Source organism: Sinohyriopsis cumingii, chromosome 19 (genome assembly GCF_028554795.1).
Source record: "Sinohyriopsis cumingii isolate HCF-2022 chromosome 19, ASM2855479v2, whole genome shotgun sequence".
Classification (NCBI taxonomy): domain Eukaryota; kingdom Metazoa; phylum Mollusca; class Bivalvia; order Unionida; family Unionidae; genus Sinohyriopsis; species Sinohyriopsis cumingii.
The window spans coordinates 24,993,422-25,008,432 of NC_142979.1; the positions used below are offsets into that span (position 1 = coordinate 24,993,422).

Consider the following 15,011-nt stretch of genomic DNA (forward strand, 5'->3'; position numbering starts at 1 on the left):
AGCCAATTTTACTTAACCTTATCCAGTGACAGTTCCATGGAGGTGTTTCCCCACAACACGTTGTGCTGTTACCCGGCTAAATTACCTCAAGCCATCCAGTTAGATCACGAAGCCCATTGGGAAGTGGCTTTAGTAGAAATGATTCACCCTACACAAATCCAAAACATCACCGAAAAGCAAAACACTTTTGAGGTCGAAATCCTGAACCAACAATTACAAGAAGCCATAAATGACATCGGGTTTTCAGGGGACACAAGACCATCCAACAATTCACCCTTCAATATCTACACCTTGAAAATTCCGACAGGGTTTTATTTTAGTGGTCAACATTTGGTGGACACCATTACTTCCAGGTTCGAGTTCGCCTTTGGCAAAGCCCTGAACAGAGTCAAATAAAGTGTCATCCTGGAGTACCATAAAGTGGCTTGTCGCTTACTGATGAAATTTCAGGATACCCAAACGTTGTCCATCAGTTTTAATCGTGACTTGTTTGATATTTTAGATGGAGACACAAAAATGGCTCCAAATTTTAAACCGAAGATCAACAGCAATACGGAATTTTACAAGTTTTTTCGATTCCCTGTAGAACTGAACCAAGGACTGAATTTGATGTTCGTGTACTCCGATGTGGTGGAGTATAACGTGGTAGGACACACCTCTGTACCGTTACTGCGTGTCATTCCTTTCAAAGTGGATAGTACCACGACCAGTGACCAGGAAGGTGGAAACACCTATCACGTCCACCGGGAATTTGTGCATCCTCATTATTTGCCTGTCAGCAAGTCGTATTTGGACACGGTCAACATTGCTATAAAAGGAGATTTGGGACAAAATATTCCATTCACCAAAGGAAAAGTCACGGTGAAACTCCATTTTCGAAAACGGTTCTCTCACGACTCGTAAGTAAGTCATGTATCCAGTGTACCGAGGGGTTGCTCCACGGCGAGGACACGGTTTAGGAGATATATTAAAATCGGCCTTTCGTTCGGTGGCCCCGGTGTTGAAACCGATGGTGACACGCGGATTGCACGCCTTGAAAGATGCGGCACTGACGCAAGGCAAAGAATTTCTCCAAAATGTCATCATCGACAAACAAAACCCTAAAGAAGCCTTCATGAGGGCAGGCAAAAATGTCTTGCTGCAAACGGGCAAAGACATTTTGGGTCGCCGAGACACACCTATAAATGCCCTGCACGCTACCGAGTCAGGCATTCAGCAAGGACAAGGCAGAAAGAGACGACGACGAAGAAAACACCCTTTCACCAGACTTCAAGCGAGAAAGGCCAAGAAAAGAAGAACCGTTCGAGACTTAGACGTTTTCGATTATTGAGAAAGAACAAAAAAAATGATGCACCGAGAGTCTTGCGCCTGTTCCAAGACAGAACTGGATCTGTTTGCCATGCCACCCACCATGATGACCATGCAAGAATCCCAATGGGTGGAATTTCATCCCGTCTCCTCATTGACCGATTCCGCTCCCATCGAGTTTGAAATCAAAGGACAGCCCGAAGCTTACATCGATCTGAATAGCAGTTACTTGTACTTGAAAGTCAAAGTTCAAGATAAGGATGGAAATGCTATAGACACTGAGCCAGTAGCTCCCGTCAACAATTTCATGCATTCCTTGTTTAGCTCAGTGGACTTGTACTTGAATAACAAACTAGTCAGTAGCAGCATGGATACTTACCCTTATCGAGCGTACCTGGAAAATCTCTTGACGTACGGAATAGACGCCAAGAACACTCATCTCAATGCCTGTGTGGTATGGGAAGCTGACGAAGCAGGCAAATTTGAAACATTCGAAACTAATACAACCAAAGACAACAATGATGGATTTGTGGAACGAAGAGACAGAATCAAAGATGGAAAGAGTTTAGAACTGATGGATCGTTTGCATTTGGACATGTGGTTGCAAGAGAAATATTTGCTAAACGGAGTGGATGTCCGCCTGAGACTGAATCTCAGCAGTGTCGCTTTCCATTTAATAGCTGATAGTGACGATAATTACAAAACCAAAATCCAAGAAGCCAGACTCTACGTACGCCGCGTGGAAGTGTTACCTAAAGTGGGAAACGACATCAGTCAGACGTTGAGCAGAACGACCGCCAAGTATCCGATCCGACGCGTAGAAGTGAAAACCTTCACCATTCCTAGGGGACAGCGATCCATGATCGAAGATCATTTGTTCCAAGGACAGTTACCCAAACGTTTAATCGTTGGTATGGTCGAGAATACAGCCTTCAACGGAGCTATCGCTAAAAATCCTTTCTACTTTCAACACTTTGACGTGTCCAAGATCGAAGTCAGTCGCGATGGCAAAACCTTGTGTACCCGACCTTTCGAACCTAAATTTGGTGACGGGAATTATTTGAGGTCGTACTTGTCCTTGTACGAAGCCATTGGCCAGTTAGGAACCAACACCAGTCACGGCATTACGTACGAAGATTACGCAGGAGGCTATGCTTTGTGGGCCTTTGATTTCACTCCAGACCAAGGCAGCGACGAGGGACATTTCCACCCTATAAGATCAGGCCAGATTCGTGTGGAACTTCAGTTTGCAAAGCCACTGGACGGGACAGTGAACGTCATCCTGTATGCAGAATTCGATAATACGATAGAAATCAACAGTTTGAGAGAAGTCATTCTAGATTATTAGAAGCCATGGAAGACTGTTATCCCTCTTTACCTAGTGGAGAAACTTTAAAGATAGAATGTGAGGAGACCGTGGAAAAAGAAGAAGAAGTGATCATGATGAAATCGAGATGGCCAGAACAAGAAGCCCATTTAGTCTCCTGTTTTGCCAAACACTTGGTCGAAAAAATGACGGAATTGATCAAGAAAAATTGTTATGGATGTCAAAACGATCATCCCAGTCAAATTCAACACGATAAATGCCTGATGTTGAGTCAAGAAGAAAAATTGGACGAGTATCTGGACGAAGCTTGGAGTCTCATCTCGAACAAAGACGTGTTGCACCAGTGGTATAAAGACTTGCGTGAACATTCTTGTCCACCATTAACCACTCAAGAGATCCATCGTATCGAAGCTCTCCTGAATCAGAGTGAGGAAACAGAACGAATAACCGTTTATTCGTCAGACATTTTCAAGCAAAAAGTCAGGATCGAATTGACGACTTATTATTACCTGTGAAGAAGAAAAAAGCACACACAAATCAATGGATACCTGGGAACTATATTACCTTTTGAACCACAGTTCGTATACGGCTTCTTGGAATCCTGTCGTCTGTGCTAAAGATGAACTCCCTCATCGCAAACCTAAAGACCATCAAGCTTACGTGATCAACACGGACGACAGTCATCTCCCAGGAACCCACTGGGTAGCCGTCTACTTTCCTCAAGAAGGATGTGTAGAATATTTCGATTCGTACAGATTGCCCCCTTTGGAAGACGATATCATCGACTTTATGAGAAGAAATGCTCAAACCACCCGATTCAATAATGTGAAATTACAAGGCACAGATTCCTTGGTGTGTGGACAGTACTGTGTGTATTTTCTGCATCATCGCAGCCTGGGCTATTCCTTAGAACATTTAGAGACTCATTTTGATCCTCGTTCTTCTACTAGAAACGATGTGAAAGTAGATCGATGGTTTTGTGAGCATTATGCTTATCTTTTGTCTCAAGCTAGGAAACGTAGTGTCCATCAATGGCCTAATGATTTCCAACAGTGGAAATCACAATTTCATTCACAACGTTGTCAGCCCTGTTTAAAGTAGATTGTCAATTGAGAAAAAATGTTTGATGTTATAGTGTTGGATTATTGTTAAAAATGTTAGAGTTGTTGTTTAGTGTTAAGTGATTTTTGAATAAAAAATGTTGTGTTTTGAAAAAAATGCCTTTGTGGTTTGTTTAGCTATAAGAATGTTGGATTGATGCTCTTTCATTTCTTACTATCCCTCTCATGACACTCACTGAACGTTGCGGCTCGAAAACTGTGTGGGGGATGTTTTCCTTCACGTCCGCGCTTTGACTTTAAGAACCCGGGTTGTTTCCAGTCTAACCATCCATTGTCGACTCATCCTCCTAAGAAGATGTGCTCCAAACTAGCTAAGCTCAACGAAGCCTACGTGAATTTGCATAGGGTCAGACACAGTCTGATACCGAAGCCAGAAGAAATAGAGAATGTGAGAATGTTAAAAATCACTGAAGACCTGATAGAAGAGCTCTTCAGAGAAGAAATGAACAGAGAGAAAGAAGAATGGACAGAAAAGTACAGACTTCAAAGACAGCAGCAACAGCAGCAACAACAACAACAGCAGCAGCAGCAACCTGAAACTGACAGAGGCTTTGTCGATTGTCGTATCGACACCAAAGAGTTCTTCTTCTCTTTCCGAAGAAGCAGACCTATCGCCAGAAAGTCTATCCTCAGAGGAGATCGCATTCTTAGAAACTAAAAAAGAATGCTATAGCAAACAAAAAAAACCCAACCCTTTTCAGGGCTACCCAATACTCTAGAAAAGAAATAACTATCCATTTGCCAATGTGTATAGGTAGAGTAGTGTGAAAATAAACACTAACTCTTTATTGATAGTGAGAGTGTATGTGTTTGTGTGTTTGTGTTTGTAACAGTTCACGTAAGTTTGGGTCAATAGTAGATTAAAATAATGTCTTTTTTGGTGTTTGAGGTGTATATTTGGGGTTAGATTGGATTGCTTTGCGTATGTGGATAGTCTATTGAAGTGATTTATAAAAAATTTTAAAATAATGATGGGTAGCATAAAAAAGTGAGTGAGTGTTTCTTTTAGGTCCGCGCGTTGTTGTTTTTCGGTCATGATCTAGGTAAGATCAATTTTATGTTTTTAGGGGGATGTTTTCCTTCACGTCCGCGCTTTCACTATAAATTGAAACTCACTGGACAGTCTAGCTACCCTTGTTGATTGATCAACAGTAAAAAAATGAGCAGCAGACTGACTAAATTGATGGAACTTCAGATGCATCTGGAGTATGCCAGATACCTACTGAACGAGCTGACTGCGGAGGCCCTTGTGGAAGAAGTGAGAATAGAACAGGAGGAGGAGGAGAGAAAAATGAAAGAAGAGAATGAAAGAAAGAGAGAGATCATGTGTCACCCTATAATGAACCCTGTTTGCAAGGTGACACCTGAGGCAAGGACATCTCGCCAACCTGTAGCTGAACCACAATCACAACGAAGACAAAGAAGACAGAGGGAAGAAGAAGTGTTCACTATTCCGCAAACGGAGGAGTGGGATAGTGAAGCCACTTACCCCCCGTCTGCTCTTCAAACGAGGCATGTGAATTAGACTAATTATTGGAGTAGACGTTGTGTCTGTGGTGCCAGACCCGGAAGGTGCCACCATTAACAAGGTGCCTCTGAAGTTAAAAAAAAAAAACAAACAGCCCTTTTCAGGGCTACCCCAATACTCTAGAAAAGAAATAACCATCTATCTGCCAATGTGTGTAGGTAGAGTAGTGTGAATATAAACACTGACTCTTTTTTAAAAGTGGGAGTGTATGTGTTTGTGTGTTAGTGTTTGTGTTTGTAACGGTTCACGTAAGTTTGTGTGAATAGTAGATTATGGGTTTCTTTATTGTTTCTTAGCGTATGTGGAGAGTATAGTTAGGGTTTTTATTATATGAAATGAGAAAGTAGGGGGGATGTTTTCCTTCAAGTCCGCGCGTTGTTAGGTCATGATCTAGGTAAGATCAATTTTTATGTCTTAGGGGGATGTTTTCCATCACGTCCGCGCTTTTCGTATAAGAACCCACAGTATTCGTCGTTCAAACCATTCTGCAAAGAATAAAAAAGAAGATGGCTTCGAACCACCTTGACAAAATGGAAAAATTGCAAAACGTCCTGGTCAATTTAGGAATGTTTGAGCAAATGTTGGTTAACCTAAACGAGGATCACTACTCTTATAGTCCCCATCGAGTGAAGATGGAGATAAACAATTTACGAAAAATGAAGGTAATCATCAGTGATCTGTTGAAAGAAATAAAGGAGGAGAAGGAGGATGAAGAGGAAAGGATAAGGATGAGAGCATAGAATGAAAAAATTGAAAAAGAAGAAGAAAATGAGAAGAGGAAGAAAGAAGAGGAGGAGGAAGAGAAGAAAGAAGAAGAGGAGAAAAAAAGAAGAAAAAGAGTGTAGGTGAGAAAATAAGAAGTTGGTGGAGGAAAAGAAGAAATTAGAAGCAGAAGAAAAAACAAAAGGCCCTTTTCAGGGCCAGCCATATTTCTCGAAAAGAGATAGCCTTTCAATTGCCTACCCCTTTTTTTAAAAAAATTGTTTTTTAAAAAAAAAAATCCCTAAACAAGCCTTAACTCTATTCCCCATGTTAAATTCCCCTTGTACGTAGAGTGACCCACGATTTTTCGCCATGTTAAATTTCCATTGTACGTAGAGTGACCCAGGGTGGTTTTTAATGCTAATTTCCATTGTACGTAGGGTGACCCCTTTCACTACTTCCGTCAATTATATTGAACCAACATTTCCCCACTTAAGAAGAGAGGGACGGCTCCGGTAGCCTTAGTGGTTAGAGCGTTCGCCTCGGATGTGGGAGGTCGGGTGTTCGAACCCCGGTCGAGTCTTACCAAAAGTGATACTTGCAGCTGCCTTGTTTGATTAGTCGGCCTGGTGTCAGGATAATGTGACTGGGTGGAACCCGATGCTACATGTCTGCGGCATGATGCCCCAGTGATAGACATCACTATAAACTACCATACTGCAGACATCGTAGCGATATGACTAAAAATTGTTAGAGCAACGTTGATAAGCTAAGTCACACACACACACACAGATGAGACGGGTCTCGACTTTTATTCAACACTGGCGCGAGAAAGGAGAACGATGGATAAAGAAACCAAGCACGGCGTAATCAATGTAGTTCTAAGTGAAGGTAGTGGCAAGCTGAAACAGGTTATTGGTTATTGATTTGCAATCAATAAAAGTTGAGTCAAAAGTTACCAGTGAATATCGATCTTTCTGCAGTTGTCCAACACAAAATGGTTTCAGGCAAGGAAACTGGGATTGGTCAGCAAGTCTTAAATTCCCATTATTATATTACTAGAATGTATTTCACTTGTTGAACCTATTACAAGGAAAATAAAGAAGCTGGACAACTCTTCCTTTAGAAGTGACATAGATTTGTCCTTGATATAACAGTCTTTGTTACAAGAAAACTCTTTCTGAATAGAAACCGCACGTGTTCTTGTGAATTAGGAATTTAACAGTCGACGGAGGAATTAGCATGTAATTTAAAACCGCAGATTTTCAAAATTTCACTTTGAACTGAGATATTAAAAGATGTTGCTTGTCATACTTATAAAATATTGAGAGTTTTGTCACATGTAGAGATTGTTGAAAGATACTCCTACAATATAAGACGCCTTCATCCTTTCAACTACCGCTTACGTTGTAGGAGTAGTTGAAAGGAAGAAACTTGTACGACTGGGAATTATTCAACGATTCAAGATGTAATGAACGTAGTTTTATATTTCGTTCTTGCTGAATGCTCATTTAAATTACCATGGTTGTCAACCAAAAGATAAGAAAGATATTAAAACTCTAATTTTGAGGAAGAAAATTATAGACTTTACTGGGTTTTGTCCCTTTACCGCGTCTCCTTGTCATGTGACATTGAAAATGGTGCCTAAAATTGTTCGTTCAGCTGTCCGCGTGTTCTTTGAGTACGATACACCAAGTATTGTTCACATTAGAAGCAAGAAAGCTGGAGTAATCAACAGATTTATTCAGTTGGTCATAATAGGCTATGTCATAGGGTAAATATATCGTATATATCCGCCATTCACAGGCCACAATAACAATCAAAAGAAAGTTTTTGTTTTTAACTTTTGTTTAAATGTTTTTTTATTATTTATTTTTTAGTAGTACGCTCACCTCCTTCATCGAGGCTAAAACATTGGTGCCAATGGTACATATCATTTCGGACTTAAACAATTTCTGCCCCAGTCGATTCGCTCAGGTAGACCAAAAGTTCTCTACATTTTCTTAAGTGTCAGACACGACATAACAAGGGTCAGAGTTCCAAGAAACTCCGAAATATATTTTTTTTTAAAAAACAACCAAAATACACAGAATATACACCGAAGTAGACACATGTATAAATTGGTTTGTATGTGTTTGAATATAATAGAAAGCAAAACAAAACTTGAAGTGATTTTTATAAGAATTATTTACATGTTTCTATTTATAGAACAATTCATGCAATGAAGTCACTGGATCGTACTTGATTGGACAGTTCGGATAGTACTATATGCCTATACACAAAATGAAAGTAGAAAGTATGAAAGTTCCAAAACTATTTGCTGAGAGTGAGATTATATTATATATTTACTTTAACTTTTAATAATCAAGAGTTTGAGAAGTAAAATAATTCTTTGCAGACCCTCACTCCAAGCCATGTGAGACTCTTCTTGTAGATCTGGTCCTTTTTATTTCAACTGAGTATACTGTAGTACATGTGGATTAGGACAACTTCCCATTTTAAATAAAACTCGTGCTAAGAGCCTTTTTGTGTGACAGAAAATAATATGATTTAGAGGATGCACTGGCAGATGTATCTAAAACACCTCAGTCATCCAAAAGAACTTTTCACATTTTTCTACCTCTTTTTTTTTTCTATATATATATATATATATATATATATATATATATATATATATATATATATATATATATATATATATATATCCTTAATTCAAAATTAAAAAGACATTTTTAAGCCAGATGGAATGCATTCAGTAGACTCTAATTTCAACAACAATTAAATTTTCCATTTTCAAGATATTACACTGATCGAATTTGCATTTTGTGGGAGGTTTGTATGTGGCATTTTCATCTTTGATCTCATTTTGTGATTCAGTAACATTTTTATTTACTTTAAAAATAAGTATCTGATAGAGACACCAAAAATGTGTAAATATATATTCTGGTGTCTCATAATTTTACTCTAACATTCTAAGTTTGGATCGAATCGCCATTTATTGTACCTGTCCGGTCGAGTAAAGTCAAATACAACTGATTGATTTTACATGAATTGTGATAGAAATTGGTAAAAAGTAAATAATTTGTATCAAAATTGCTTAAATCGGTGTTTCGTTTGGTTATTATTCTTATCAAGATGATTACAAATCATCAAATTTGGTTATGTATATACACCGAATGCATGAAAATACTTGTGTATTTTTGTTTTGGAGCATATTTCAGTGTTTCTAGTAACTGGAAGACAACCAGTAGTTTGATAATGGTCAGTGAGTAATAATATCAGAAAGATAAAAAGGGCAAAGAATAACTTGCTGGTCTATTTGGTCATGATCTTTCTTCCCACAGTTTCAGTACGGACAGTTAGGCCCGAATATTTGGAATGTTTCGTCACACTATACTTTAATATATACTGTTTATAAATAGTTAATATAGAATCAGTAATATTGATAAAGAAAATGTGATTTGATACATATGAATATGATGTGATGTATTTACTGTGCTTTCTTTCTGTGAATAGTGGTATTTTTGTAAATTAGCATGACTAAATTCTATTTAAATCAGTAATATCTTCCAATATTTTTTATTGAAATATATATATTAATTGTTTTCACTAGGAATAATTTGTGCATGGCATGTTATTCTGCAGTTCGACCACAGCAGCATGGGATCACGTGCAACTTGTGTTTGTGATGGCATTATTATTGCAGATGGTAGTTGTTGTGGTAGTATCAGATGAGTAGCTGATGGAAAGTGATTACTACAAGATTTTTACTTTTTATCAGTGAAGTACACATACATTGCCTTTGTAAGAGAAAAAATTGATAATGCATAAGGAACATGAATGTTTTAGTACATGAAATATTTTTGTAAGAAAACTATTCGGATGTTCAGTTTAATTTATATTATATTTTCGCAGTTAATGAACTTTGTGTGAAATCCACACACCTGGATTCCACCACTTAAAGCAGATGAGGAAATTTGCTGCAACTACAGATGGTTTTACTTAATATAATTTGATGTATCTGGTCAAGAGGGACAATTGTTCTCAAATATTTTATTTTGTTGCTTATGCCTATGTTATTCTAAGTAAATTTAATTATTAAGAATATGGTCTGTTATTTAATTGTTAAGAATATGGTTAGTGACTGGTAAATTTATAGAGACAGGTGGTGACATATGCAGCTGATTTGTCGGTAACTATGGATGCAGAACAGTCTGGGACAAAACTGATTTGTAGGTAACCAAGGATGCAGAACAGTCTGGGACCAAACTGATTTGTAGGTAACCATGGATGCAGAACAGTCTGGGACCAAACTGATTTGTAGGTAACCATGCATGCAGAACAGTCTGGGACCAAACTGAACACAACTTTCTCCATCTATCAAAGCAAAGAACTGTGAAATGCATGGATCAGAGAAACACCGTCTGAATTCCAGTTTTTAATCCATACTTGTCGCAGAGCCCAAAACACTGAATAAAAGCGCATAATAATTGATTTGTATGTTCATGCATGTATCTGTCCATATGTATGTCTGTCCATGATTATAATGTCCAGTACGCAACGGGTGGTATTTGTCAGAATTACAAACAACACTTTATCAGCTAAGTAATCAACATGCAGTAAATAAACTATTTTAATTAGCATGTAGAAATGCTATTAATAATACTGCCATCAGTAGAGAAGAGTTGTTTCCTTGTGGCATGAAAATCGTATCAGTGATTTGCACTGTTGGTAATTACTGAGGGTTACGCCATATACACATTAATAGTATTATCATTACTCAAACATTATTATAAAAGCATCTCAGTATATTCCAATGAAAACATCATTATTCAAGTAGCACACTTTATTCCTAATAAAACTTATGGGGGCCGAAACAAATTACAGCTGAATCGTCCTGACAAAACTTGCTCTTGGGCTGAATCATCCCTGGCTGAACTGGTTTTGGGTTGAAATAATCCTGAGTCTTTTCCAAGCCAACTAGGGGTTTGGAGTCATTAATTTTAATGTACTTAAGCTTTTAATTTCAACTTTTCGTAAAATTTATTCCATGTAGATTACTCTCCTCATTTTGTTTCAAACATTAGTTATATTATAAGTTTGATCGTCAGATGCCAATAATATTGTACTCTTGGTATGCTGAATCTTCTCAAGTTTGGCATTTCCTGACATTGCTATCATGCTTGGCATTTCCTGACATTGCTATCAAGTTTGGCATTTCCAGACATTGCTATCATGTTCTTTTTGTAGTTGTTTTTAGGACTATCATATGGCAAGAAATGATGTCACATTAACATAAATACACTTGTATTAGGTTTCATATTTAAGGAGTGCAGATTGCATTTAAAATCTGCAGAAAGATATATTAATGAAACAGATAGATAAATAATAGTATTCAGTTTATTGTTCTATTTGGAATTGTGTACTTGTGTGGAACAGATAGATAAATAATAGTATTCAGTTTATTGTTCCATTTGGAATTGTATGTGCTTGTGTGGAACAGATAGATAAGCAGTGATATCTGAATTTACTGAATTATTTTCAAATGTATTGATAATTTTATGTAATATAAGGATATTCACCATTATCATTGAAAAGGGAGAGGGATTGGTGTGTCTGTGAGAAATGAGTACACATTGGTAGGATCAGCGATGTAAGATGTATTTAATACAAAATGAGTTGTGTCCTGCGAGTTCAAATGTAACTAATATTAGTAAAGCTGACAGGACCTGTTGGAATAATGGCAGCAAGAAACTTTATTATGTTATCTTTGTAATTAGACCATGAAGTTCTATTTGCTGTCATGTTCCTTGGGCTGTCAGTGGAAATTTGACAGCTGTCAATAATCACACAGCACTTTTTGTACATTTCTTTGAATACATGTGTCATATTTCTATGAGCTGTCTCACTAGTTGGCCACTGCACAAGAAAGCACAACTTTCTCGCATACTGTGGCATTCACTGATTGAGCAGATCTGACACAACTCTTGCTGATGCATTAAATGTTATGTAACGTCCTCTTGGGTATTGGATATTGAGTTTCAAGTGTACCAGTCTCTTGGGTATTGAATATTGAATTTCAAGTGTACCAGCCAAACAGAGATCATAGTGGAGCAGTCCATCCTGGAGACAAGCATGACACTTTGAGTGACTGTTTGTGCAGCTAGACAAAGAAATCATGACATGGCAGTCCATCTTGGAGATAAAACTTGACACTTTGAGATACTGTCTGTGTAGTAGTTTACCAGCCAGATAAAGACAGCATAGCAGAGCAATCCATTAAAAAATCTTGTTATTGCAGAGCTGTTGTCTCAGGGACCATTTTTTTCCTTCTTGCAATCTTACCAAATTGTCCATGGCTTTTTCATTATTACTCCTTAGATCTGCAATCAGTTGCAGACATGTGTCACGAAGACCTGTAAAACAAGAAGATATAGTCATTATTTAATGGTTGCTTAAATATAGAATATTAGTACTTGGCGTCTGAAAAATTGATAAAACCACAATACATAAATATAATAAAACTATGGCCTTTTGCTTTTACGGATTTGATTTTATGCAGACTGTAATTAATATGACAGGCAATAGTGTTTCTACTTAATGTAAGAACTGTATTCATGAAACATAAATACAATGCCATGTACATGTACATAAACATAAAAAAGTGTTTTTATTACAGTGCCATGTATACTTGCTTATAAGAAGAGTCCAACTGCAAACTTCACAGACCCATATCTGTCATTGCATAATATCTGTCAACTCTGGATCTGTTAAGTTTGTTAGGAGTAATCAGTAGAACAAACAATCTAAACAATGTAAACCCTGATCTGCATATACATTATGTTACAGCAGATCAGGAACATTGTTGTTTGCTGTTGTACTCAACTTGCAAGCTACTACATTTCTTTGTTGAATGCTGCTGAGTTTGCTCAGATCTCCTCTTCTATGCCAGTGAATTGGAAATACTAATTGCATATCCCATGTTGGTGTTAGGTACACACTCAAGGTCAATGGGACTGTCACTCTTACTGTCTTTCTGCATATTTCTCTCTCTCTCTCTCTCTCTCTCTCTCTCTCTCTCTCTCTCTCTATATATATATATATATAATAAAGAAGAGGGTAAACACAATGTCCTTGACTCAGACCAGGATACTAAACCTAATATTTATCCTTAAGTCAGAAAAAAAATGTTGTTTACAAAACTGTCCCTGAGTTTGGACAAGGTCAGCTACAAAATTACAATTCTACATAACCCACAGCATATCATGAAATTTAAGAAAATTTTAAAAAATACCAAAAAAAACAATGCATATTAAATATAAATAACACTACACTTTTCTTGTTTCCTAGTTCTGATGCTGAAAAGAAACCAAAATATCTCCAAATAAGTTATTTTAAAATTACACACAATTAAAAAATTTGGCAATGTATCCTTTCAACTTTGTTTCCAGTGAAAACGATGAGTCAACAAGGCTCGATTATTTTTAAAAAACAATATAGTACCTGTAAAATTTTAATTTTATTTGGACAATACAGTACCTGTACAATTTTAATTTTGTTTTTTGACATCTATATTAGCCATTTAAAGACTAAAACATCAAGGTTAATTTGTCACTGCTTTGTATGTAAACAAAAACTTGGAAAATGTTTAGGATGATTGTTTTGAGATGGGAGTTTTTCTTTTCCAGATATGCCATTGTTTACAAGAAGGGCTATCAGGAATTTGATGATGTTCAGGGAGTAGTGACTACCAAGCTGAAGGGTGTAGCCCAGACTAACTTGTCTTTGCCAGGTCTTCAGGATCGAATCTGGGATGTGGTTGATTATGTAGTACCACCTCAGGTTTGTTGAAATGGCAATGCTTCCCATGCAAGTACTGGTATCATAGTTGCTCATGGTTTTGTTAGGAGCTTCTTTCAAAAGATCATATAGAGACCCTACAAATTTTAATTAAACTTTCAGAGCAGGTAGAGTGTCAAAGCCAGTAGGATGTCAGTCCCTTTGAGTGACTCTTGTTACTACATTATTAGAATCATTATTTTTTACTTTCTATCACATATTTATAAACAGATGTGGGCTTCGTTTATGATGGAGTGTGATGTTGGTTGCTATTAATGCTTACTGCACATATATTTCCATTTTCCAGTTTTTTCATTCTTGTATTCTTGTCATTGCAGTTAAACAATGGTGATGAAATACAGTAAGCGTAAGAATTTAAAAGCTAGCAAGAACATGCATGAGACATGTCTCTCTTGCATGAAATGTTTATCTCAACATTCAGGATGTGTGCATTATGGTCAGAAAATATCGGGTCCACAGAGTGGAACTTTGGAACAGGTGACTTCAGAGCTGACTGCCCAGCTGACAGCCATGCATACCACCCAGCCAGCAATTGAGTTGATCATCTAGGCAGCTGTCCAACATACTCTCCAGTCATCCATGCTAGCAAGACTTGCCTAACCAACTCAACTGATGAATCATTTGTTCATGGCTTATCCATTAGACTGATACCACCATACAGTTAGGGACAATGGCAATGCCTCATCCATGCAAGAACCATCAAAAGCAAGGAGAGCAGTGTGATGCCTTGAGTCTTCTCCTGAAGATGGCATCAATTGCAATATTTGACATTAAATGCCAACAGTGAATGATTACATCTTGCAGATTGGAAGAACAAAGGGTTGTGGAATTGCTTCCTCTACATTCTACCCAGATTCTATTTTGAGTGCAGATGCGTCAACTGGTGCAAGAGGTTACATCTCAGTTGCTGGCCTTGGGACAGTTTTTGCCTGCATATCCATTGTAAACCTTCATGGACAGTTTTGGATCTTATGGGCAGGATCCGTATGGTATATATGCAAGCCAGTGGGTGTAAGTTCCCCCTACATGTTTAAGCATCACCTTTGGGCCAAAGTCTGGGTACGTGGGATATATCTTAGATCTTGATGACCCATTTCAACATTCTTTAATGTCAAAGCTGCTCTAGTTGCTGATTAGTCCAGCTGGCTGAAAAAATACACCAATT

At 37.7% G+C, this 15,011-nt stretch overlaps 1 protein-coding gene across 3 annotated transcripts in view; it reads left to right on the plus strand.

Annotated features, from left to right (window-relative positions):
* Nucleotides 1-7,606: 7,606 nt before the first annotated feature.
* The window catches only part of LOC149775305 (P2X purinoceptor 4a-like), a 62,707-nt gene continuing 55,302 nt past the window's right edge, over nt 7,607-15,011 (plus strand). For all 3 annotated transcript variants that reach the window (XR_016416598.1, XM_089944182.1, XM_089944183.1), the window contains exons 1-2: nt 7,607-7,760; nt 13,675-13,828. Coding sequence is in view for 2 of the 3 variants with exons in the window: in XM_089944182.1 (XP_089800308.1) it covers nt 7,624-7,760; nt 13,675-13,828 (291 nt within the window). In the remaining variant the exon portion in view is untranslated. The remainder of the gene's footprint in view (nt 7,761-13,674; nt 13,829-15,011) is intronic.